This window comes from Crocodylus siamensis, chromosome 11 (assembly GCF_052110815.1).
Source record: "Crocodylus siamensis isolate JL-2025a chromosome 11, ASM5211081v1, whole genome shotgun sequence".
In the NCBI taxonomy this organism is placed as follows: Eukaryota; Metazoa; Chordata; order Crocodylia; family Crocodylidae; genus Crocodylus; species Crocodylus siamensis.
The window spans coordinates 15650714-15675092 of NC_143405.1; the positions used below are offsets into that span (position 1 = coordinate 15650714).

At 45.6% G+C, this 24379-nt stretch overlaps 1 protein-coding gene across 2 annotated transcripts in view; it reads right to left on the reverse strand.

Moving 5' to 3' along the window:
- The window catches only part of CACNA1B (calcium voltage-gated channel subunit alpha1 B), a 470294-nt gene that overhangs the window by 91794 nt on the left and 354121 nt on the right, over positions 1-24379 (reverse strand). For both annotated transcript variants that reach the window (XM_090021362.1, XM_090021361.1), the window contains 5 exons: positions 23290-23507; positions 18051-18177; positions 13774-13903; positions 4798-4857; positions 2575-2681 (listed from right to left, as the gene is read on the reverse strand). In XM_090021362.1, the coding sequence (XP_089877488.1) occupies positions 2575-2681; positions 4798-4857; positions 13774-13903; positions 18051-18177; positions 23290-23507 (642 nt within the window). The remainder of the gene's footprint in view (positions 1-2574; positions 2682-4797; positions 4858-13773; positions 13904-18050; positions 18178-23289; positions 23508-24379) is intronic.

Consider the following 24379-nt stretch of genomic DNA (forward strand, 5'->3'; position numbering starts at 1 on the left):
ATTTGAAAACAAAATACTATGATGTAAACTAGGGGTGCGCAAAATATGGCCTGCGGGCTGGATCTGGCCCACAGAGGGATTTTGTCCAGCTCACGATGGGTTTCTTGGTCCCGCCTGGCAGAGGCACTGACTGGCCTGCGGCACATCCTGCTGTCTCCTAGTCTTGCAGCAGGGTGGGGGCAGCTCCACAGCTGGACTGCCTTACTAGGCAGCCCAGGTACTGGTGACAGCTCCTTGTGGCTCCTGCCATTGCTGGCCTCAACCCTGTGGTGCTGGTGGGGACCTGCACACACAGCCCCACCCCTAGCCCATTCTGCACATGCTCTAGACTCAGCCCAGTGGAGTGGATCAGCTCGACCAGCTGAAACCTGTGTGCACAGCCCTGACCCCAGCCCACTTCACACATGCTCCAGATTCACCTGCCCACGCTGAGCAGCAGCAGCAGCAGCAGCAGCAGCAGCAGCAGCAGGGCAGAAGCTGCTGCTCAGCATGGGGGAAAAGTGGCCTCTCCCCTGCTGGGACCTTCTTGCCGCAGCCACCTGGAGCCTGTGCCCAGGCTGAACTGTGGCTTCTCTGCACTGCCACCACTGCTCCACTGCGTGACCTGGAGGTGGTGGTGACAATGGTGTCAGAGAGGAGCCACAGGGCAGCCCAGACATGGGCTCCAGGGTGCTGCAGCAAGAAGGGCCTGACACTGAGGAGGGGGAAGGGCTTCTGCCTGGCCCCTGCTGCTGCTGCTCAGCATGGCTGGGTGACCTGGAGCAGATGCAGGCCAGGCCAGTGTCGGGGCTGTACATGCAGGTTCTGGCTGGTCCACTCCAGCTGGGGTGAGTCCAGAGCAGGCGTAAGGTGGGCCGGAGTCAGGGCTGGGACTGCGTGGTGTTGGTGGTGGTGGGGAGAAACCACAGGGCACATGGGCTGCAGGCTATTCCAACGGTGGGGGATTCTATAATGCACTGCCTATTGGCTCACAGGCCCAAATAATCGCCTGCACCTAATATAAACTCTGTACTTCCTATGTTACTTGACTCCATGGCTGAAAATCAATCACCTTGGACTTTTTTTTCTAGCAGCAGCTGCTGAACTACAATAGACAATCTAAAACACAGGCCTGCACACAACGTGGAAGGAATTCTGACACTACAGAAAAAGGAAAAAACTCTGGGAAATATTCTGGACCAGGTTCATAAAGAGGCTCTGGCAACTTTATACAGCTTCAGCGATGAAAAGCAACCAGGATGGTGCCTTCCCTGATTGGTTGGTTATGCTAAATTTATGTTTGTTTTGTGTCACCAGCTTATCAGTAAATCTGGCTGTTTGTTTAAAACTGATTATACTTCTGTACCATACAAGTCCCCTTTGCACAATTCCACTTACCCGGTTGATAAGAAGGAACGCACATTTTGATAGGCAAGTAAAATACTATAGGTTTCTTAATTGCTGCTGATCATCATGAGTGGATGAATGGATCTTGGAAACAAATTGATTAATGTTTACGGTAATTTTTCAAGGCTAATTTAATATTAAGTTGGGTTTGTCAATCAAATAACCTGTATCTAGGTCATTTCTTGAAACCCTCATAATACAATTTCCCAATATTAAAAGGGGGGAAACCTTTCCTCCTGGACTCCTCCTGCAATCAGATTGTATTGTAAGTGTTTGTATTCCTCTTCCTATAATCTCTCCTAATGGGGATAGATGAATAAAAAAAGGATCCTTGACTTTAATAATTGATACATGTCTATAGCTCATTTCCTACCTGAGATCAAAATTCTCTGCAAGAGTACAGTAGGTGGTTTGGAAAATTATTTTGATATCGTAAATAGAGGATAATGGTCGGAGATAGTGAACAAGCAGCAAGAGAAGAGGAACTCGGTAGAAACCAAGATACTGTTGCCATGCAGACATCTTTAATCACAAAGAATGAGAGAGAAAGACAGAAAATGCATGAAGCAGAAGCAGCACTGTGATTCTAAAAATATTGTTTTTAAAGTCTGATAAAACATCAGCTGATCTTTAGGGTAAAGCCATGATGTATATAATAAAATGTATGTGATGAAATATGAAGTTTCCATATGAACATTTAAAATATATGCAATTATCGTGTGAAAAAATGTATACTTTCTTAAGTGGCTCAGTCTCCTTTGATTATTTTTCCTCAATAAGACTAACTTTAAAACATGATTGAAAAAATGTCAAGAACTTCTATGAGGAGGCCTTACAACTTGGGAAAGGTGTGTTATTAGATCTCAAACCATGGCCAAATTTTGGCTGAGAAGAAGATGGAAACAAAAATCAATCAGGGTCAAGTGTTCCATGGATACTATAATACTCTGAACATTTAGGCTAGTTTATGAACATTCTTCTCCCCAAGTTTAAAGGGATAAAATAGTAAGAAACTGGAAATTTCATTTTAAAGTTTTAGTTTGGTCACCCACGAAACTTAAAATAAAAAACTGAGCCAGTAGAAACCAGGAATCATTTATGAACCACAAATCCTGAGCTTTATATAACTCTAGTTCAGTGGCTACCCTTTTTTCTGAGAAACCTGGGTTTTAAAGAAAATGTACTTACGAGAAGGCAAATGCCACCAAGGCCCCACTGACCACAATAAAGTCCAAGATGTTCCACAGGTCACGGAAATAGGAGCCAGGGTGAAGCAGCAGACCCAAGTCAATCATCTTCAGAGGGAACAGATCAAAACACCAAATATAAAATTGTGAGAGCTGATTCCACTGGAAATGTTAGCAGCAACATACAGTACATACAATGATACGAATCTATGTCCTGGATCAAATGATTTAGATCCTTCCAACCTCCCCTTTTCAATGTTAAATTATAGCAATGTTTTTCTTCTTATTAGTACAGGAAAGGGAGGTTTGTTTCTGTAATTTAGAGAGAGAAGTTAGTACTTCAGAAGTGAATGATGTTGTCTAAAGGCATAAGCAGTGTGGGCAGATAGTAGGTAAGCTTCCTACACATAGCTTTGTCACTGCACTGTATAATTTTTAATCATGACTTGAAACACCCCTTTACACTCAAAGTCCTAGCTTTTTCTTACTGGTGGGGAGGGGAGGAAACCAATTCATGCTGGCTACAATGAATAATGAGATTATACTGAGAATGGAGCACTTTTATTCCCTTTTCTCATAAATAAACATTTGCCTGTACTGTTTACTTGCACATTGTTTAATACCTGTATACTATATTGTGATGTTCTTGTGCATTACCAAATACACAGAATAAAATTAAATTAAAATATACCCATAGAGGCAGCTCTGCTGGAGACAAACTACTTTGCTATAGTAGGCAGAGCTCTACCAAACCCAAAGCTTAAGCCAATAGACTTTAATTAGAATCATTCTAGACAAGAATATTAACATCTAAAAGGGGATCTTCAGACTAGCTTGTACATACTTATGAGAACTTCAGTCTACATGTAAAAGAACCGTGATGCTTTTATTCAACACCAACCCAGTAGGATTAATGGGAATTAACAAGCAGCAAAAGAGGATAAGATGAAGAAAAATGAACAAGTATTTGAAAGAAACTGAGACCTGCAAGGCCCAACAACCAAACGCAACTTCTAATGAAGATAAAATACCCACTTAGTAGTGTCTGCTGAAAAACAGAGTACTAGATAACAGCCTGGCTGATTTCTGTGAAAGAGGCTTCTTTTCTTTTTACCCATACTACTGCTAAGAAATATATGGAATTGGGCCTGAAGATGCTCACAAAAGCTTGTGTCTGCTCTTCTATAGACTCCCAAAGATTTCAAGTCAGGCCAGCTAAGAGATACTCACCTTATATACACTTTTAAATCCTCCTTATGCCCAACAGGCAGGCAAATACATGTCTGGGGTTTTTTTTTAAGGCTGCATTCTTTAGGTTACTATTCATTAGCTTTATTACTAGGAATTAAGTTTGGATGTCCTAAGACATTCATTCTGGAACATAATGTCTTCTGGAGCTCCTGCAGAGGCAGAGAGGTGCCCCACTACATGGGTTATGACAGCAGTGTCTACGCGGCACAGACCTGCCCTTAATTAAATGAAGTCAGGTTAATGTAGAAATGCCAGGTAAGGAAAAAAAAAAGATATTCCTCGTGAGGGTTAAAATTAGAGGGGGAAAGATTGTGATGCACTTTCATGCTCAGCTCACAAAATAATCTCCAACCCATGTGAATGAGCAAAATGATTCAGTCAGTTACAGGAGACTGTTCAGGGATTCAAGGTACAACTGTGCACGCTATTTGGTACCTAAAGGCTTCTTGAATTTGGTTCCCCATTCACAATGATTTCTTTAAATTGCTATAGTGACATAAAAACAAGACATTACTCAAAACACGGTGCAGACAGATGATTCCCTCCCTCTGTTCTTATGCGAGAGAAGGAATAGTTAACGATGCTGACATTCCAGCTGTCATAACAGCAACTCTGAATCAGCCACTCTCTGACACGAAGGGGACAAGTTACATTTGTCAGAACTACCGGTCCAGACCATTCTGGATCTACGCACACATTTCTATGTTGCCCTTCATTCACATTTTTGAGGTTTTCTTCATAACCTTAACTGATATACTGGAGAACAATATAGTAATTAAAGCCACTTGTTAGTATGGCATATGCCCGTGTACTATCTGTTTTCGAGACCTATTCCTGATAGACGCTGCTTCTTATTCTTTATTATGAGCATCAATTGCATCTCTGTTCTGCTCACATCCTTTGCTCCAGATTCCTGGAAATGTATCACAGTAAATATGAAATATTGAACAATAACATGTGGAGAGATTCTTACCTTTATCACCATTTCAAAAGTAAAGACCCCCGTAAATATGTAATCCAGATACTTCAGAGCCTAAAATAGAGAAATGTGTGTTTAAAGCAAAAGCACAGAATCCCAGAGATGATATTTGTAATAACAGTGCATGAAGGTGTGAAGAAAGCAACAATGTCACTCTGGTACTGTCAGTGAAGAATGAATATTTCATTATATGGTGTCAGTTAAATCAGATCCAAATCTGAGTCAACTACCATAGTGACTCTAATCTACGATGACCCTGAATTTAAGATGACCCCACAATAATTAGATTCTATATATGGAAAATGTATACATTTGTTATAATTTTCCAGGTAAAGAATCTAATTATCAGAGGGTTTTCTTGAGTCCATTCCCTTCTCACTTCCTACAGCAGGGAAAACAATGTCTGGGGGTGGCAGGTGGTTGGGAAGGGTCAGATGGCCCCCTTGCTCTCTGTTCCTCCCACTTCTTCCCCCTGCCACCTTCTGCCATCTCCCCTGCCACCAACGTGCCCCCACCCCCAGTTTCCCATAGTTTTTGTCCCTCCCTCCTACTCTCCATAATCTCTGCCCCTTCCCCCTTGCTCCCTGCAGTCTCTGCCTCTGCCCCATCTCCCCTCGCCTGCCTTACTTTCATACTCTGCTTGGGCTCTGAGTTGCATGCAACAGGACAGGGGAGAAGCAGTGGGGGTGGGGGAAGCAGGGGGGAGAAGGTGCAGAGGACAATCAGAGGGTGGAGCAGGAGACCCTTTATATAGGAAACCTTGTTCATTTGAAACATAAGGGATCGAAAGACACTGACTTTAAAATAAACATGCCCATATATGCAAATCACTGTAGGTACGTACAGATTTAGTTCATCCAAAACTGATCATCTTTAACTTGTTGCAAACTGTTGTAAATTTCAGCACGGGGAGTCCATAAATTCACTTTTGGGGAGCACTTTTGTACCTATTTATACATAGTACAACCTGGGCATGATATTAGCCCAGAGCCAAAAAGCTCATGATATAGTTCACTGGGCTGGGGAGCCAGCAGAGTCAACAGCACTTCAAGCTGTGGTGACCCCCACAGCCCAGCACAACTCAGAGTGTGTGTGTGTGTGTGTGTGTGTGTGTGTGTATGCACGCGCGTGCGTGTGTGTGTGTGTGCGTGCGTGCGCGCTCCAGATACCCGCCAAAAAGGATCCAGGTGCTAACTACCCACTGCCCCTCCAACCTTTGTGACTGGAATGTCTTGTTTTCGTTCATCAGACCTGGGATCCTCCAAAAATTTATATGCAGATGAGGTGCACAGCTGCCTGATCCAGATCCGCCCCATGGAGGATGAGGTCACAGTGGTCATATGCGACAGACCGAGAGAGCTTCTCATCTACACTGATGTTTAGTGATGTTTGCCAGACTTTAAGGCTGGTGAAGAAATCAGAATCATTGGACATGGGAAAGAAAGGCTCAGCTCAGCTGCGGGAGTGAAGAGGAAATCAAAATGTATTTGATGTAGTGGTTCACTATGAGTGGAAAACAAGTTGGCACTGAGGAGGACTGAGCATAATGAGAATTTATCTTATTCAGATACTAACCTAGCTTTATGTCAGGTTCTCATCAGTATGCCGATGTCTTATTCTGCACTAACCTATCTTTGTGGTAGGTTCCCATCAGCATCTCGGCCTTTTGGCTAAGATCAAGTGATCAGCAGAAAGCCGGAACAACGCTTTAAGGGCAGAGAAAGACTGAATAAGTGTCAGGGTGGTAGGAGTGGAGGAGGAAAACCCAAAGCTCAAAACAATGGCAGTGGTGACTGATAATCAGGAGGTGGAAAGAGATATGAAGAGTGAAAAGGAAGGACTAAAGACAGAAGGAGAGAGGATAAAGGTGGAAAAGTGGAGAGAAAAGACAACAGTGGGCGCGTCTACATGAGATGCTTTACTGTACCTTAGCCTAATTTACTGCGCAGTACAGGCGTGTGTCTACACATGTGCACCCTTACTGCACAGTGAAAATGAAATTGTGACTAAATTTGGTATCTGAAAATGCAGGAATAAAATTTAGGCTTGATTAGTTAAAACATAGTAACACACATGTAGACGTGATCCAGCATTAAACTTTAGTGCCGGGTCTGCCTAGCCACTAGGATGCTGCCCTGAGTCAAACCCCAGGGCTCTTGGCTGGGTGCATCTCCTGCCCCAGGGCTGGGATGCTCTGTGGCAGCCCCTAGCTGCAGGCTATAAAAGCCTGTAACCATTCTGTGCACACATGCTAGGACCTTGGAGCACTGCAGGCCCTGTGTGCCCCCCTGGACAGTACCCAGGCTGCCTCTGCCAGTCCTGTCCTCTAGCTAGAGCTGCTGCTTGGCCATAGCTGAGTGTTGCAAAGGGCTGCAGCCTGCTCCACCTCCTGCCCAGCCCTGAGGTTTCCTCAGGGCTGCTGCCTGGCTGTCTCTGGCAGCAGGGCTCGCACTTGCTCCCTGCTGCTGCTCACTCCCAGCAGTCTCTCCTGCGTTTGCAGGCACTGGGGCACAGTTGCCTCTGCCTGGGCCCTGGCCATTCCCCTCTGCTAATCACTCCTGAGCACTGCCCAGGGCTGGGCACACAGGGACAGCCACACGGGCCCAGAGAACCCGTGCAGGATGCACCACCATGTCCTCCCTGTTGAGGACCAGCCCCACCCAGGTGCGCATGCCTGAGCCTGACACCTGGGACCCCAACTTGAGCCAGGAGGAGATTGGCAGATTGGTGACCTTGTGGCCCTCAGGGGGCGGAGGGGGGTGCAGAGATTCAGAGGCAGCTCACACAAGGCAGGCACTCAAACACCCATATTTATGAGACCCTGTTGGGTGGCAGGCAGGAGCAAGGGCACTCCCGGATGGCACGGTGGTGCCACATAAAGATCAAGGCCTTGTGGGCCCAGTGGCTGCCCATGATTCACCACAATCATCAGTTTGGTTGTGCCTGCAAGACCATGCCCTTTGTGTGGCAGCTGACCAACATTTTGGTACTCCAGGACCCTGGCCACAACCCTGCAGTTTTCATCAACAGGGGTAGCCTGCTCAAACACCTGCCACACCCTGACCCCTCTGGTGGTGACACCTCCTTGGAGGAGGGGCCCTCAGGTGCTTAGCATCCCGTCCCACCCGCCTCCTCGGCTGCTGCACCCGCCAGTGGCTTCCTCACCAGCTCCACACCCCCAGATGAGAAGTGGCCTCCAGAAGTGCCAGCTCTTCCCAGGAGAGGGCTCTGGCCAGTTGCCAGCCCACTGCACACTGCAGGCCAAGGACACTGGGTGCAGCCCAGGCTTACCCCCTGGACCGTTGTCAACTCAGAGTCCCAAACCAGGAGCACAGGTGTGCCCAGGACACCAGGATGATCAGCAGCAGCAGGGAAAAATGGGTCAGATTGCACAAACAACTCATCATACACCACCCAGGGCACATGCAACAGAGGGACACTTGGGACGCAGTGGCAGCACAGGGGGTGTTAGCCCTGGGGTGCCTCCCTGGAGAGAGAGTCAGGAAAAAGAAACGTGATAAAGAGGATGGTGAGTCAAAGTCAGAGCTAGAGAACATCTTCCTGTCATTAACTCCCCATGGCTCCAGCCCCCAGGGGAGGACATGGGGCAGGAAGCAGTGGGGAAGTAGGAAAACAGAAGCCTTCTTAGCTACAAAAGTGATCAGGTAGCTTGCAAGTGCAACAGGCAGGTGAACTGGGGAGGAGGGGAGAGCAAAATTGGCCACCAAGAGCAGCGCTACAAATGATCCTTAAAGGGACAGATGCACTCAGTTAACACAAGCACAACTGCACTTATCATGGCTTTAAATAATGTCAGGAGTATCTTAACAAGGAAGAGATGGAAACAGGTCAAGCCAATGTTAAAAGAACAAAGGCAGACATAATCGGCCTGCAAGAATGGAGCATACCAGGGAAGTGGGATTATAAATATCTGGAGAAGAGCTGGAGATGCAGACCGGACCATCTTGGTGGTCAGGGACAAATGAGAACAAAGCAGCTGGAGTAGCAATCCCATTCAAGAACCCAGAAGTGAAAGCACAGCACATGGAAGATATCATTGTGGCAGACTGCAGATAATATCAGTCAGGGGGGCAGAATTAGAAGTTTTCAATGTATATGTACCACCAGAGCGGGAGGGGAGGAAGGCTCTGCTTGGAAATGTAGCAGTTTACTAGGGCGGTGCAAAGCTTCAGTAACTGATTTGATTCAGAGAAGATTCAGCCCGATTTGGCAGCCAAATCTCCAAATCTGAATCAAATCAGATAAAGGTCCAAATCGAGTTGAAGTGTCCAAATTGATTCAAAGAGATTCAGCATCGATTCAGAGATTCGGCCATAGTCTATATAGGCAGCAGTCCTCCACAATGCTGGACACAGCTGCCTCCAGCTGATAAGTCTGTTCTGGTGGGCAAAGAGGGGAGGGAAGGGGCGTGGGAGGCGTGCAGATGAATGCCCCCACAGCGAGGGAGGGATTGGCGCTGGGGCTGGGACAAACTGCCCAGGTGGGGCGGGGCACGGGACTCGGAGAGGGGGTGTGACAGGAGTATCTCGCGGGAGCCTTTCTATTGGTAGCTCCACCTTCCTGTCTTGGGTTAACCGCCTGCTTACTCTCCTGCCATGCCTTGAACTTAATTGATTGACTGATGTAATTAGCTGGAAGCTGCCCACTTTAAATGCCCAGTGTCAGAGGCGCTATCTGCAGCTCCTTTTCCTCCCCTGCACCGCAGCCCAAGCCTCACAGATGGTAACTGACAGGGTTTTCCCTACGCCTTGGCCCTTCTTCTTTACTTCTGGGGCTCCTCACTGCCCCCTCTCGGCTCCGGGGCTCCTCACTGCCCCCTCTCGCCCTGGGACTGGGGTCAACCACTCCCCAAACGCTGCGCCCTCTATGGCACCAGGGTCCCCACGCTACCGTGGAGCTCCTATGAGGCCTCCTCCGACCCCTTATAGCCTCACCCAGTCCTCCAGCCTTATAAAACTACAAACAGAAAACTCAAGCCCCTGGGGAACAACATAAACTCTAAACCATCCGGTCAAAACCACGTTCTACCCCTACTGGGAACATTCAAGTCATAGCGGCAACTAGGGGATGCTCCTGCAGTCTATCTCCTCTCTGGCTGAGCTCCCCCCTCCTTGGCTGCCAGAGGGCAACTGCCCTCCTGGCCTCATGCTTGGGCTTAAGAAGGGGCCAAGCCCTGCCCCTTCCTGTCAGCTGATCCCCTTGGTTCCCCTAGCAACCAGCACCTGTGCCGCCCTGGTGACAGGCAGTTGAGCCTCCCCCTTCTCACCACTAGGGGTCTCTCCTGACCCATTTCTGCTTTTAGGTGCAGGGCACCCGAGTGCTCTGCAACAGGGGGGCTCCTACTACTGTGCGCCGCTGTGCTCCACCAGTCCAGGATCTGCTCTTCTGGTGGTTCCTCCAGTGGCTCTCGCCACCAGTCTGGGAGGGCATGGAAGCAGGTGTGTGCCCCCAGATCTGCGTAGGGTGAGCTAGGCCAGGCTGCTCTCCGGGAGGCTAGCCCCAGCCACAGCCCTGGCTCCACCTGCTCTGAGGAGCACAGCCCATCAGCAGGGCCTTGCTGTCTGCAGTGCAGCCCTGGCTCTGCCTGCCCCAAAAAAGCGCAGCGAAGCGGGGGCTATGGAGGGGCTGCAGCCACCCTAAAGTTCCCCATAGCTTCTGCCGCCGGCCCCGCCCCAACCCGGGAGCTCACGCTCGCCCCCATGCCCTGCCACTGCTCACCCAGCTGCGGGGGGCAGGGTGAAGCCACGGTTTGTCTGGAAGGCATGGGGAGGCTGGAGTGGCTTCTGTTGCTTTGCATTGCTTGTCCGAGGCAGTGCTGTGGCACTGTCCTGTGCTTCCCCACCCTGGCTGGACGAGCAGCAGGAGGGCATAGCCCTGGCTCCCAGCACCTTCCACCACACACAGATCTGGGTGCACATGCCTGCTCCCATGCCTTCCCAGACTGGTGATGAGAGCCGCTGGAGGAGCCACTGGAAGGTCAGCTCCCAGACCAGCAGCGCACAGCAGTGCACAGTGGTAGGAGTCCCCTTCCCTGAGTCCCATACTTCCCCTCTCTGGCTGGGCAGCTTGTCCCAGCCCCAGCCCCAGCCCCAATCTCACCTCATTGTGGGGGTACTGATCTGCACCCACCCCATGCCTCTTCCCTCCACCCACCACAACAGACTTGCCAGCTGGAGGCAGCTGTGTCCAGCATATGGAAGAATGCTGCCTGTTTAGCCTATGGCCATATCTCCAGATCCAAATTGGCCGAATCAAATTGGGACAGTGATTTAAATCACTGAATCAAATCACTGTCCCTCTGAATTGGCCGAATCCGAAACAAGTACTTGCTGCTTTGCAGAAGCCTACAGTTTATGTGGTCAGAGGGAGATCACAGACAGTAGTGGGGAATTCAATTGCATAATAGAAGCGGGTGACAGAATAGGGGAAGGAGGAGGCAGAACTTTAGACAGTTCATCCAGAAAGTTAAAAAATATAATTAAAGAAGACTTAATGAGAGATGTGTGGGCAAGGGAGAAAGTTTTCACTAGAACTGACCCCAGTGGAAAGAAACAATCAAGAACTGACTTTGTGTTTGTAACAAAAGAAACAGAGATAAGGAAGAAAGAAACCATATGTGTAGCATTTAGTGATCACCAGATGCTGAAGACAAAACTGAGTCTTGGCAAGAGCCCTGTAAGGAAGGTGGAGCATGGAAGTTAAATGTACAAGATAACAAGATGTCAAGGATATACAAGACAGTATGAGGGATGGAGAACACTAAAGAAGTATTTTAAGAGTACAAGAGAATGGTGGATGATGGTGAAGAAGAGGACAGGAGAAATCTTCAGGAAGGAAGGCTGAAGAACCATATAGAAAAGAACTGGAGCTGAGAGAGCTACAAAGAAAGATGCAGGAACCGCTAAAGGAAGCCATAGAAGGAAGACAGGTATGAGAAAAACTAGAAGAAACAAGACAAGAGATAGAAAGGTGATTTAAAAGGAAGACGAGAGAGAAAATTTTAGTACAAGCACATCCAAGAGAGGAAAATAAACACAATTATAACCAACCTAGGTTTATAAAAAGCATATGATGGAGTGCATCATGATTAAATATTCGAGGTGCTAGGAAAAATGGAGCTTCCAGAGAAATTTGTATGTTGGATAAGGTTATTGTATAGAAAAGTGAAGAGTCAAGTCCAAATTACCGGCATCTAAGCAGAGCCTTTGGAATTCATACTGGAGTGAGGCAAGGGTGCCCTCCTGTTGCCACTACTATTGGTGTATGGCCTGGAACCATTAGCACAAAGAAAAAGAAAAGACAAGGTCATATGTGGAGTAAAGATACCAGAAAGAGGAGAGATAAAATGCATATTATACACCGATGATATAAATGTAGTAGCTGGAGATAGACTTTTGATGGAAAGGTTGCTAAAGCATACATCAGAGTATGGAGAAACAACAGGGGCTAAACTAAATAGATTGAAAAGCACCGTAATGGAAGTGGGGAATTGGAGGGACTTGGAAAAGTTGGATCTTCAAATAAGAGAGAGTGAAATTAGGGTGCTAATTAACCTGTTGTTAGCGTGGGAGATGGTACTATATCGACTCATACCAAAGGGACCCCAGGAAATGTTATTAAGCACTTCATTAACATGTTTTAAAACTAGTTTATGGCAAGCAAGAAACCTCTGCTGTTTTTAAGGTGTTGGCTTTCACAGAAAGAGAGTGCCTGAAGTGGGGGCACTGAATTTTACATCAATCAAGACAAGGAAGAGATTGGAGGAGAAGAGATTGGAGGAGAAAAAGTGGAGAAAAAAAGGACTGGACACACTTGTTTCAACAAACCAAGAGAGGACAGATGGGAAGGGCGTACAGTTTCATTTGGTTACTGAGGTAACCGTTTTTCATGGGTTTCTGAATGAAGAAAAGAGGTGTGTAAGGGGTTATTTTGTGGAAAGTTGATGTATGTTCTTTAAGGATTTAATTTGGCTATGCAGCTGTTTTTGCAAAAGAACATTTTGGTAAAACGCTTAATATGTGAAGTTTGGTAAGTGTAGGATGAAATGTGTATCTTTAATACAATCTGTAAAAAACAAACAAACAAAAAGTGTTCTCATCAGTATGTCTGCCCTTTGTGGACCATGTGTTTCATAGTCATGCTCAGCGTAGGCTGCACTTAATCAGCTTCACAGCTGGTTTCCTTGACTGAGCCCATGCTGCTTCTGGCAGCAGTTTAATGATAGGCAATGTATTTACAGGGGTTTTCCTGTATGCAAATGTAAAACAAGAAGCTTCCCCCCCCCATGCTGACTGGGGAGAAAAAAACCTCATCTTATATTTGAGGAAATATGGTAAATTGCGGTTAATTTGCTTTAAACTTTTGCCAGAATATTCTCTGCATGTGTTTACATCTGTATGCACGTGTCCCCAGCAGGGTTAAAATGGTACAATGGATACATTTTTCATCAAAATATTTGGAACCCACTTCACTCATCTCCCTATGCCCCAAAAGGAGCGTGCCTTGCTCCAGCAGTTCATGACTGCACTGCTAACATCTCAGTAGTGTAAGGAATGGATAGGAAATCCCCCTCCTGTGACAGGGTATAAACTAGCCTCCAACTAGTAAGGATTATAAAGAAGCTTTCCCTGGGGGTAATATATTTTACAACTGCCTGAGACCTTTTCTGAAACCTTTAGTTCTAAAAATTGTAGAAACAGGATGCTGGACTATAAGACATTTAAAAATGAGTTGCATCTATGGGCCCCTTTTCAGGTTCATTTCTCTGCAAAGAATTTGGCTACTAGCAATGCACCTCCAAACCCAGAATCACCCACTCCATAGGACAAGATGATGTCAGTTAAACATGTGAGGGAATTAATATCCTCTGAAACAGAATTGTGCTGCCGTCTACACGACCAATCGGAGGAATGAACAACAGTGCTGTGCTTCTGTTTGATCGCTACTCACATCGTTCCTTGGTGACTCAGCTTGGACAGGGTCTTCAGCTGCCAGAGCAATGCTGCTTAGTGCTATGACTATGAGGATGACCATCTCAAAGTAGCGCAGGTTCACAATGTAATGAAACAGGCGTCGGATTCTGGGAGGAAAACAAACTCATGTGAAAAGAGCTACCATTGCTACAGTCTGCCAGTGCAGATAACATAGTAGCTGTGGGAGGACTTGCGCAGGAGAGATACGAATAGGAAGGGTGTTATGGTTAGATCAGGAAACTGAGCGCTGAGACCCCTGTTCTGCCACTGAATTACTGTCAGATGTTGGGCAAGTCACCACACTTCTCTGCACCTCCCAGGGTCATAAAATAGTACTCTCTTAAGCAAAAATTTCACTGAAATTATGAAACACGGAGGCCGTATCATTTGCTATATAGATGGAAATCCTTAGTCTAAAAAAATCATTACTGAAATTTATTATCTTTAAAATCTCTCTCTAGGCATCTCTACAGTATAGTTTACTGCAATTTTTGAGAACCAAACAAATCATTTATAACGAGTAATTTATTTGGTAAATTTAACCTGGACTTTTCCTTCCTGAAGTGTTTACAAGAAAAGTGTAAAATTCTTGAATTTCTGTTTTATTTAAAGCTACTAACAAACTGTTACAACAAATACTGCCTGGCCTGCACACAGTTCTCAGACATGTACATATAAAAATACACTGTGCTAGTTCTATAATTGTTTTTTCTTTCCCCTTCCCTGATTGGATGCAGTATGTAAGTAATGAACAGCCCTAAATTATGTGAATGTATAATGCAATTACAATATTTGAGCAGTTTACCTTAAAATTCACTTTTTGCAAATTCCTGTCTAACAGATTCTTAGGGGATAATGAATGTAAACAAGGAAGAGAAATAGCAAAAGGGAATTTCTTATTAACTAAAGATAATGGAAATGTTCTGCAGTGTTCCCAAACTCTTGTTACATATCCTAGTGTTGTATGAGTCTAAAGAAGTGAGAGGTAACATTACCAATAATATTTGTAATTGTAATTCTCACACTGAACTTGGACTAAAAGATGTAATAAGTTGCTATTTTTGGTTCATAATCATTCATAGCAATCAATGCGATGCAGTAGTATTTGCAAATTACCAGTGGTCCTTATTAAAGCATTTAAAATGCACATTTATTTTTTCAAGGCTGGTTGTTGAAAAAGCCTGTATTTATATTATATTTGTTCAAAAATGTTTTGCACTCTTGGCAGTACTCAGGCAAATTTTCCTCCAGAGTTTAGAAAGAGAATGGTTTAGAAAAAGATATTAGGAAAAACATCCTACCCTTTGAAAGAGAAAAGGGCTACTCTAAGAAAAAGAGCCAAAGACTTGAACAAACACCCAAGCCTTTTGAGGCACATGTTTCCCTCCTGCTCTCTCTCTATATCCTTGGTCCCACTTCCTATCCAACTTCAATGGTGCTGCAACTTCAGCCAAGCAGCAGCCCATTTGGAGGTAAAGTGTTTTGCCCGCAAAGCAGAAAAGAGGAAGGAAAGGGACAAAAATCCCAGCCTGCAGCCAACTTTTCCCTGTGGATAGACTTGCAATTTCTGTGGCCAGATTTGTGGCTCAAGGATTGGACTCAAGACCCATGAATAAGCCATGGTTGAGCTCATCCTCGAATTGAGGGACTGCCGAGGCTGGTACTTCCCACCAATCTCAGAATCTGAATCGAATCAGAGGACACTTTAATCTCTCCGAATCGAATCAGAACCCTCCAAATCGATTCAAAAAGATTTGGACAGCTTTGGTGATTCAGAGGTAGACACAGCTTTAAATGTTTTTTCTACATACCTCTAGGTAGCAGGAGCAGATGCAGAGTCCCACAGAAGCACGGGGCGGGTCCCCGGTGCGCTCGGCAGCAGACCCAGAAGTGGACCACAAGCACTTTCTATCCACTTCCTGATCCACCGAGGATCTCACAGAACCTCCCCCCCAGCCCCACCCTGGCAACTGATGCCTCCTGGATCGGGGGTGGGGGGCACCCGTAGTCCCCCTACAGCCGATCACCGGGTTGGTGGGGTGTGGGGGTGGCCCCAGCACGTTCCGTGGCAGACGTAGAAGTGGACCGGAAAAACTTCCGGGTTCGCTGCCGAGCACACACACGCGGCTGGGGGACACTCCATCCGCCCCAGCACCGCAGCGATCCCAGCCACGCTGCTACCTCAAGGTATGTAGAAAAAACTTTAAAAGTTGTGTCTGTGTCCAAACCGCTGATTCACCGAATCAGCACTGAATTATCAAATTCTGATTTGGTCGAATCAAACCAGGGACAGTGATTTGAATCACTGTCCCCAATTCGGGCCAAATCCGAATCAAATAGGGCCCATTTCGCACACCCCTAGTGCTTACTACAGGTATTGTGCCTGGCCCTTGGATGGGAACAGAAGATGGAGAGACTTCTTGTAAGCTCCCCTCATCTGCCACACCTTCAAAAGAGTTGAAGACAGCATGGTCCTGCATGTTAATGCCTACTTTGCCCATATATGATACAATGAACCATGCATTACATCTTTTGTTGTTTTTCCTTTTTGGAGAGGAGGGATTGAAAGAGCATAAAGGATACTGGAATACTGCGACAGGAAATGACTGAAGAAAAGGTGGGTTAGAAAAAAGATTTGGCACTTATGCCCTTAACTGGTCTGTACAAGTGAGAAACAGTCTGTTCTTAGCTCAGGACTTTATATTATTGCCACTTTGCAGCTTAGTAGCTTTATCCGTGGTTTTGTAGCTATGCAATCATTCAATGTCAGTGGTTTTCAACATTTTGGTCCTGCAGGAGTGGCACTGGTCTATGGGCCAAACCAGACTGTGCGTGCTGGGAGCGAGCCCTGCCCAGCCCCCATATGCCAGGATCAGGCTCTGGGGCTTCACACTGCCTCCACCCACCCACCACGTACCATGATTAGGACCCCAGAGCCCCGTGCCACCTCTGCCATGCCAGGATCCAGCATGCAGAGCCACAGAACCACAGGGCTCTGCACATACTCATTGACAGCCCCACAGGCTGGAAGACCCAGTGCTGGGGACTGGATCTGGCCTGCAAGCCGGATATTGAGCATCCTTGTTCTAGGCAGTCAACCCAGGAGTGATACAAAGCAGAATGGGCTGTCAAAATTAGATGCACTGTTATGTTTACTATCAAGTCAGCCAGGATCTGAGACTCATAATTCAAATGCTTCCATTATTCAAACTGTTCATCTTTCTTTTATGCTATTCTGTTTGTGCATCATATCAGATAAGCCCTTCCCTCATATCCCATGCACTTTATCCATTTCATCAAAGGATATGTTGTTGTATTTGAAACTACTATTAGGGGTAGCACAATATGATCACTGCATTCTCACAGAAATCTCAGGAATATCTGTGGGCTTTTTAATCGGATACCTTAAATCTTCATGAAATCTGTTGCTGGACCAGTGGATGGCACAGACCCCAAAGATGCAGATGGAATACAAATCTCCTGTTACCAATGTGGAGGAGCCCATATTTCCAGACGGTACTGAACTGAGCACCCATCTCATTTTCTAAAGGGCTACTGAGACCACTGGTGATCTGGGACTATCTAACCTTCCATATGCATGTATAACTTGCGTTCTCCACAGTATATCCAATCTGCATATATGCATGTAGTCAGATCAGTTTGGATTGTATGAATACAGACCACAGATGAGCTAAGATTTAAATTCAGAGCACTAGGATTTAAATGACAACTAGTGCAAGCAAAACTCTGGGATGGCAAAGATTCCAAACACTCTCTATCACCCTGCTTTACTTCTTGAAATGACTGAAAGCCCTTTATGCCTTGTCTAATCCTGCAGTATTTTGGAATGACATGTTTCTGTATTTGCAGTCTGAGTACAAAGCTCCTCAGGAGACCAAGACAGCACGAGCAGAAAGTGTTATGATCCCAATAGGTCCTGTGTATTCTACTCAGCTTAAGCAAATGAAGAAATCCTGACAATTTTTTCCTAGAAGTTCAAATTTTGCAGATATGGAGCTACTAGCTTGGCTCTTCATAGATTTTTTTTTTTTAATTGGTAACCTATTCTTCTAGCAAAGTCCAGGTCAAACATAGCATCTCCTCTTCAACCCAGGCAAGCTTTGTATTTAATTTTCCAATGTATTTAAATGGAGAATATCTAAATGAATTTAAAGTACACCATTTTTCTCTGCATATACATCCTCATAGGACACATACACCTAGGAAGAGGTGCTTTACAGCTAAAAGACTTACGGGTTTGTAGGACTCAAGATAAACATGGAGCTGTAAGGCAGGATTGGCTTCGGCCCATTTTTTGTCAAGTCATCACCATCCACATCTTTTTTCTCTTCAGTTTTACTTTCAAATTCAACGCTGTTCACTACATTGTAAAATCGAAGGAAATAGGCATCAAACAGGCCACAAAAGCACACTCCGTAGTCAAGTATTTTTTTAACAATTAAACGTATAAATAATATTGGTGGGATATAGAACAATCACTTCTGAACATGCTGAAGTATGATAAACCGATTGGTTAATTATTAGCACTGCTATTTACTATAGTATAACACGCAACACAATTAAATTATTCCTTAGCTGCTTTAATATGCCCAGCATAGATAAACAAAGAAATCTTATATTTATTATACAAGATCTGGCAAGATAAAGGCTGAAACCCCATCCTAAACTACTAGATACTTCTGTAATCTGCTACATTTATCTGCCCAATTTTGTATTGGGATCGTGAATCAGCTTGGGCTGTATACTTAAGCTAACTGGCAACATACTCCTGAGCCTTCTGCTGTATGGAATAGACCTGAACATTCAAATGAGCAAGCTAGTACTTCATTTGATAATTTTTCACAAAACCCACGTTTCTCTGAAATAGAGACAGAACTCCGGAAGTGAGCTCCTGACTTGCTGGGCATGTCTATATGAGACACTTTACACAAGATTAGAGCAAATTACTGTGCAGTACAGTGACATCTCGTGGGTCTCTGGCACCCGGGGGCCAATGCCTGCATTTGTCTGCAGCCGATTGCAGCAGAGCAGGGGCAGGGAATTTTCACTTCCAGTTTCACCGGCAGTGCTGCCTGGGGACCGAGTACTCCCTGGAGGGCCCAGCTGGTGCCCCCCCCCCCCCACCACCATTGGTACGCCATTGGTGTAGTAAGCATCACCACCTACACGTGCAGACACTTATTGCATAGTAATTTGCTCTAATCATGAGTACATTTGCCACCTGTAAATACAAGTAGCAAATTTACTCACAAGTAATTACTGTGCAACACGGCATGTGTAGATGGCTGAGCCAGGGGTGGGAGATTGCTCCCTGCCCCCAGGGGCTGCCTGCTGCCAGGGAGGTATCTGGCACCAGAGCCCGGCGGGAACAATGTTCTCCTGCCACAGCAGCAGGGAGCACAATTGCGGAGCAGGGGCTGGGAGATGATTTCCCCTGCACTGTGAGAGTTCCCGGCCCAGCCTGAAGCTGACTAGGACCTGCCCCTGACCGGCCAGCCCTGGGCTGCATGGAGAAATCTACATGTGCAGCCTGGAAGTGGCTGGGGACTGTCCCATTTTGGGCAGTTCCCAGCCAGCTCTGGGCTGCATGTGTACACTCCCCCGCACAGCCCAGGGCTGGCCAGGAACTGTCCTGGTCAGGGACAGGTCCCAGTCCTGTGCCCCAACTGGTGAGCTGGGGCCTCACTGCTAGCTGCACCACTGGCAGATCGGGGCAGGGGCTGGGATCTGCCCCTCCCCTGCAGTTCTTTCCAAGCCCCTGCCTCCAATCAAAGAGCCAAGGTCAGGAGGGCATTGTCCCCACCCAGAGTGGCATCAGGCAGCTCCTGGGGGCACGGAGCAATCTCCCAGCCCTGACCAGGAAGCAGCTGTGTCCTGGATCCACACTCCCTGCCAGCCCCTGGGGTAGCACTTAGGGGGAGCCTAGAGCTCCCCCTGGCTGCTGCAAGGGACCAGGGAAGGGCTGGAGGGGTCGGGAGCAGATTGCAGCCAGGAGTAGCAAATCATCCCCGCACATGTAGACATCTGCCTAGGGTGGGTTTACTCCATAATAATTTATCCACCCCACAGCATTTGTACATGTAGGCATGCCCACTGAGTCCAATCCCTTGCTTTCACAGGCAACTGTATCATATTATATCCCATTTATAGGCGGATCAAGCTCCATCTTAAGCTAGTTAAGTGCTCCGCCCCCTACACATTGTGAAACTGTTCCCAAACCTCACTGCTCTGAGGATTAGAAAACTTCTAATTTACAACTTAAATGTATCCCTGAACAGTTTTTAATACATTTACTGAACCATGATACCCTGTATTTGACATGCAAACTAGCCCATGCTTCAGGTTCTTCTCTTAGATAAAAAGAAGTTGTGTAGACAGTTCATATGTCCAAAAGTCCATTCTCTTTATGAGGATCCAGCAGTGGCATTTACTATTGTTCATTAAACTTTTCTTTTCCCCAAAAAATGATAGGTCAGTATGAGTGAAAAAGAATGGCTCAATACTTTTTGAAACAAAAATTCCTTCCTATTTCTCAGGTTACATATATGGCAGAGTTGCAAGGAAAGTCAGACTCTGGTAAATTGTGACTGATAGGCAGTGGTATCAGAATACAGTAATAGTGTTAAAAATCTCATATGGCCAAAAGCATAAAGAGGAAAAAGTATCAGCAGAGATGCCAGGTCTGAGCCACGTCTCCTAAATTTTCACCTCCTGGTTTTCAGATCAGCTTCTGCTAGCAAAATACGCAGCTGTTCTAGAAGCTTCTCCCAGTTACTAAGACTTAAGGAAATCACAGAGAAATAGGGCTGGAAGGGATCTCTAGTGGTCATCTGGTCCAAACCCCTGCCTGAATCACCCCTCTCCAAACCATCTCATACAAATCCATTGTCCACTCTCCTAGCAAAACTACACAGTCAACCCAGACACAACACAAGACATAACACCCTAATCCGCCATTGGTAAAGCAGAGGGACCATGGTGGCCAACCTCCTGCTGCTGCATAGGTTGTTAAAATATGCAGAGATCCCTGGAAGAAGACTACTGAGGAAGGCAAAAGCCCCCGTGGTCTATACCAATCTGGCCAGGGTGTAAAAATCTTACCTGGTCCCAAATATGGCAATTGGTCTAATCAAAACCCTCTAGGCAGGAATCTCTGAATTTGTCCTAGCAGGAGCTCTGGTACACCCAACTCAAACTTCTCAGTCTTGGCTGCAGCCAACACCCAATGTTACTGAGGAAAATGTAGCAGCTAGAGGGGAAAAAATTCCACCCCAGCCCCATGAGGCAAACAGCAAAGCCCAGAAGCATGGGAAATACCTATAGTAGAACACAGGCATAGCTATGCCGAGGTCATCTCTGACCAACGCCTGTTCAACCCCTGCCTATGTACCTCCAATGCTGGAGATTCAACAGCTTCCCTGTGCAATCTATTCCACTGCCTCACTCTTCTAATAGTGAAGTTTTCCCATCTAAAACTACTTTGCTGTGACTTCAAGCCATTGATCGCTGTCCTACTCTCTGCAGTGACAGAAAAGGTGTTGTTCTCTTCTTTAGGGCAGACCTTCAGGTATTTAAAGACTGCTATCATACCCTTTCTGAAACACATTTTCCACAAGCTGGACATGCCTATTTCCTTCAGCTTCTCCTGGTATGACTTGCCTTTCAAGCCCTTTATCATTTCTGTTGTCTAGTTCTGGAGCCTCTTTTTTTCAGGTCCTTGTTAAAATGTGAACCCCAAATTTGTACACAATACTGCAGATGAGGTCTAATCAGTGCTGGGTAGAGATGCACCGCTGCTTCCCATGTCTTCCATTTAATGCTTCTACTGATGCATCCCAAAGCAGCACTTGCCCTTTGTGTGGCTGCTTCACACTGCAGACTCATATCGAGTCTGTGATCTACTAAGACTTTCAGATCATTTTCTGCAGTGTTGCCATCCAGTTAAGTGTCACCCAGTATGTACTTGTATTTTTGATCATTCCTCCCTTCTCACAGATCCTCCTTTGGCCTCTTCAGCCATGCCACCAAAACATCCCTTTCTATCCCTGGCCCAGTCCCACGCCACAAGTATTTTCTAGGTGAGGATTTCATCCTCTATACACTGAGGGGAGGAATGAATGGGACCTGGTATTATGTAAAAAAAAGTAAACAAGACAAAGAAAAAAGGTATATTTAAAGTATTAGTGACAGGAACCTTCTCACCTTCTTCAGCAAGAGTGTTTAGTGGACATATCCAGGGTATAAGTCCACAAGGCAAAGAAGTAACCACCAATTTCCCATTCATATGAGTCATAATGAAGGAGTATAGACATGTCACAAGAGTCCTTGTTAATTAGAACACATTCAGTGACAACCTTTAATCAAACTGCTCACAACTTCCCACAAACACTTGTTCTGGATAAACCAAACTCTTCTGGTACGCAGTTTTACCAGTTTAAAGTTGCTGCTGCTCCAGAGACACACGCTCTAACCATTTTAATACTCCTGATAGAGATGTATCCATATGGGGCTAATCTTATTTACTTCTAATCGGTGAAATGGTGTATTAATATTAATAACATATGGTAGCACTCGGGTGTTCTCAAAGCCTATGACAAACGTTAATAAAATAAGGCTCATGACATAGCTAAAAAGCAAGCATTTTTCTTAGTTTTCACTCAGAGGCTTTAACAGGTCAAAGGGCCACATTTCCAGAAGCGATGAGCATCGCCAAGGGACCTACTGACTTCAGCAGGAACTGTGAACATTCAAAACTTCTGAAGATCAGGCCCCAAGTGAACTGTCCACGATAAACCAAACACACCAAGCAAGACTCGGAGCTGTGAAGAGAACCAAGACGACTTCATTACCTCTCCCCTCATCTAAATGCTGAAAAAAACCTTAGTATTTCAGCTTCTGGGCACTGGCAGGTACACTCTGAAGAGGACACATGCTCAATGTCTGAACAGGTCTCTCATCATCCATGAGCTGCTTAGGAAAGCCTGGTTTTAAAGGAGAAAAAGTAAAAAAAAAACCAAAAACCTCCTCTTTCATGCAGAAGCCAGGGACTTGCTCCTCAGACAATTCAGAACTAAGAATGGCACAAAGCTGTCACCCAATGACATCAGAACCGGAAGCAGACTTGACATGACATTTCTCTAGGCCATTTCTCCCCTCTCCCCATTTTTGTTGCTATCTTTTTCATCTCATTCTAGAGATTTAGCCTGGTTTTTAAAAAAAAAAAAAAAGATAAAAAAAGTAGAAAGACAGACAACTCTTCTGCCCAGGTGCATTGCAAGGAAGGAAATACACACTAGCAACATCATGTTTGTTATTACAACTTAAATTAGTCCAAGGTCCTTTGCTCTATTACATGGCAATATACTTTCGTATTTTTGAAAGAGCTCAGCTCCCACTTGGCAGAATTCTTTGGGAAATATAGACTTCTGTCTGCAACTTTCCTTGGGGCTGAGAGGCCCTTAAAGACACTTACTTGGTATGACGGTGGTCTCCCCCGGTGGTGCAGTGATGGTAACGGGGATGTTCACAGTGGTGGTTTTGTCCAGCGGCGGCTGAGTCATCCGAGTCACATTCTTCTGATTGTCAGCATCTTCCGGCTGTTCAGGCACTTTCTGCAAGTATGTGCTGGGAAGGGTTTGCACTGGGATGACACTGACACTCGCCCCAGCCTCGATCTCGCACTGGTTTTCTCTGAGAAAGAAGAATAGTGATTACAAACCTATTCAAAACCTAGGCATTTCTAAATGGGAGACCTTTATGGAAAACCTACAGACTGCAGGTAGTGTAATGGAAGCGACTTTTTCGCTCTACTGTGCCAACATCTATACATGATGTGAGGAGGCTATACGCAGCTGGAAGCCCCACTTTTTGAGACATAAAACTGAGGTCCCATGAGGTGGGGATCCCATGACTCTTATACAGCTCTAGTAACATTAGTCTCTTTTATCAGCCACATTCTGGATTAGGTATCTACCTTCATCTCCCCTATATTCTCCCTGAAGTTTCATATGACATGCCGCATTTCCAATCTTAAACTGTTGTATAACATTACTATATGCAGCTAACTAGCTACTGCATTGCACTTCAGAAATGGCTGTACTTCAATGAGAAACACAGTGATCCCTGTGTGAATGATTCATCTATGAAATGTGTTAAGTGTTTTGGGATCCATTTGAATAAAAGGTGCAACAGTAAGATTAATACATCAATTCACCTCTGTTAACCAGGATTTCATTTGGTGAGATACATCCCATGCCAATGATTCACAGCCTTTACAATTACTTTATTAGAGCTATAAAGCCAATTCTGTCTTCTATCCCTATTTTTCTATTAAATATTCTAAATGTGTCATGGTGATTAATTTTCCCATTCACTCCAATAAGAGTTAAACATAACATCATAAAATTTTGTTTGTGCACTCACTTGCTGCCCCTGAGATAACAATATATTGACTATATAAACGAATGTGGTATCCACAGCATGCCAACTAATAGCTCTGGACATAATGGGCTCATCCTTTCCCTATTAAAATCAATGGGAGGTTTGCAAATGACTTCATTGGG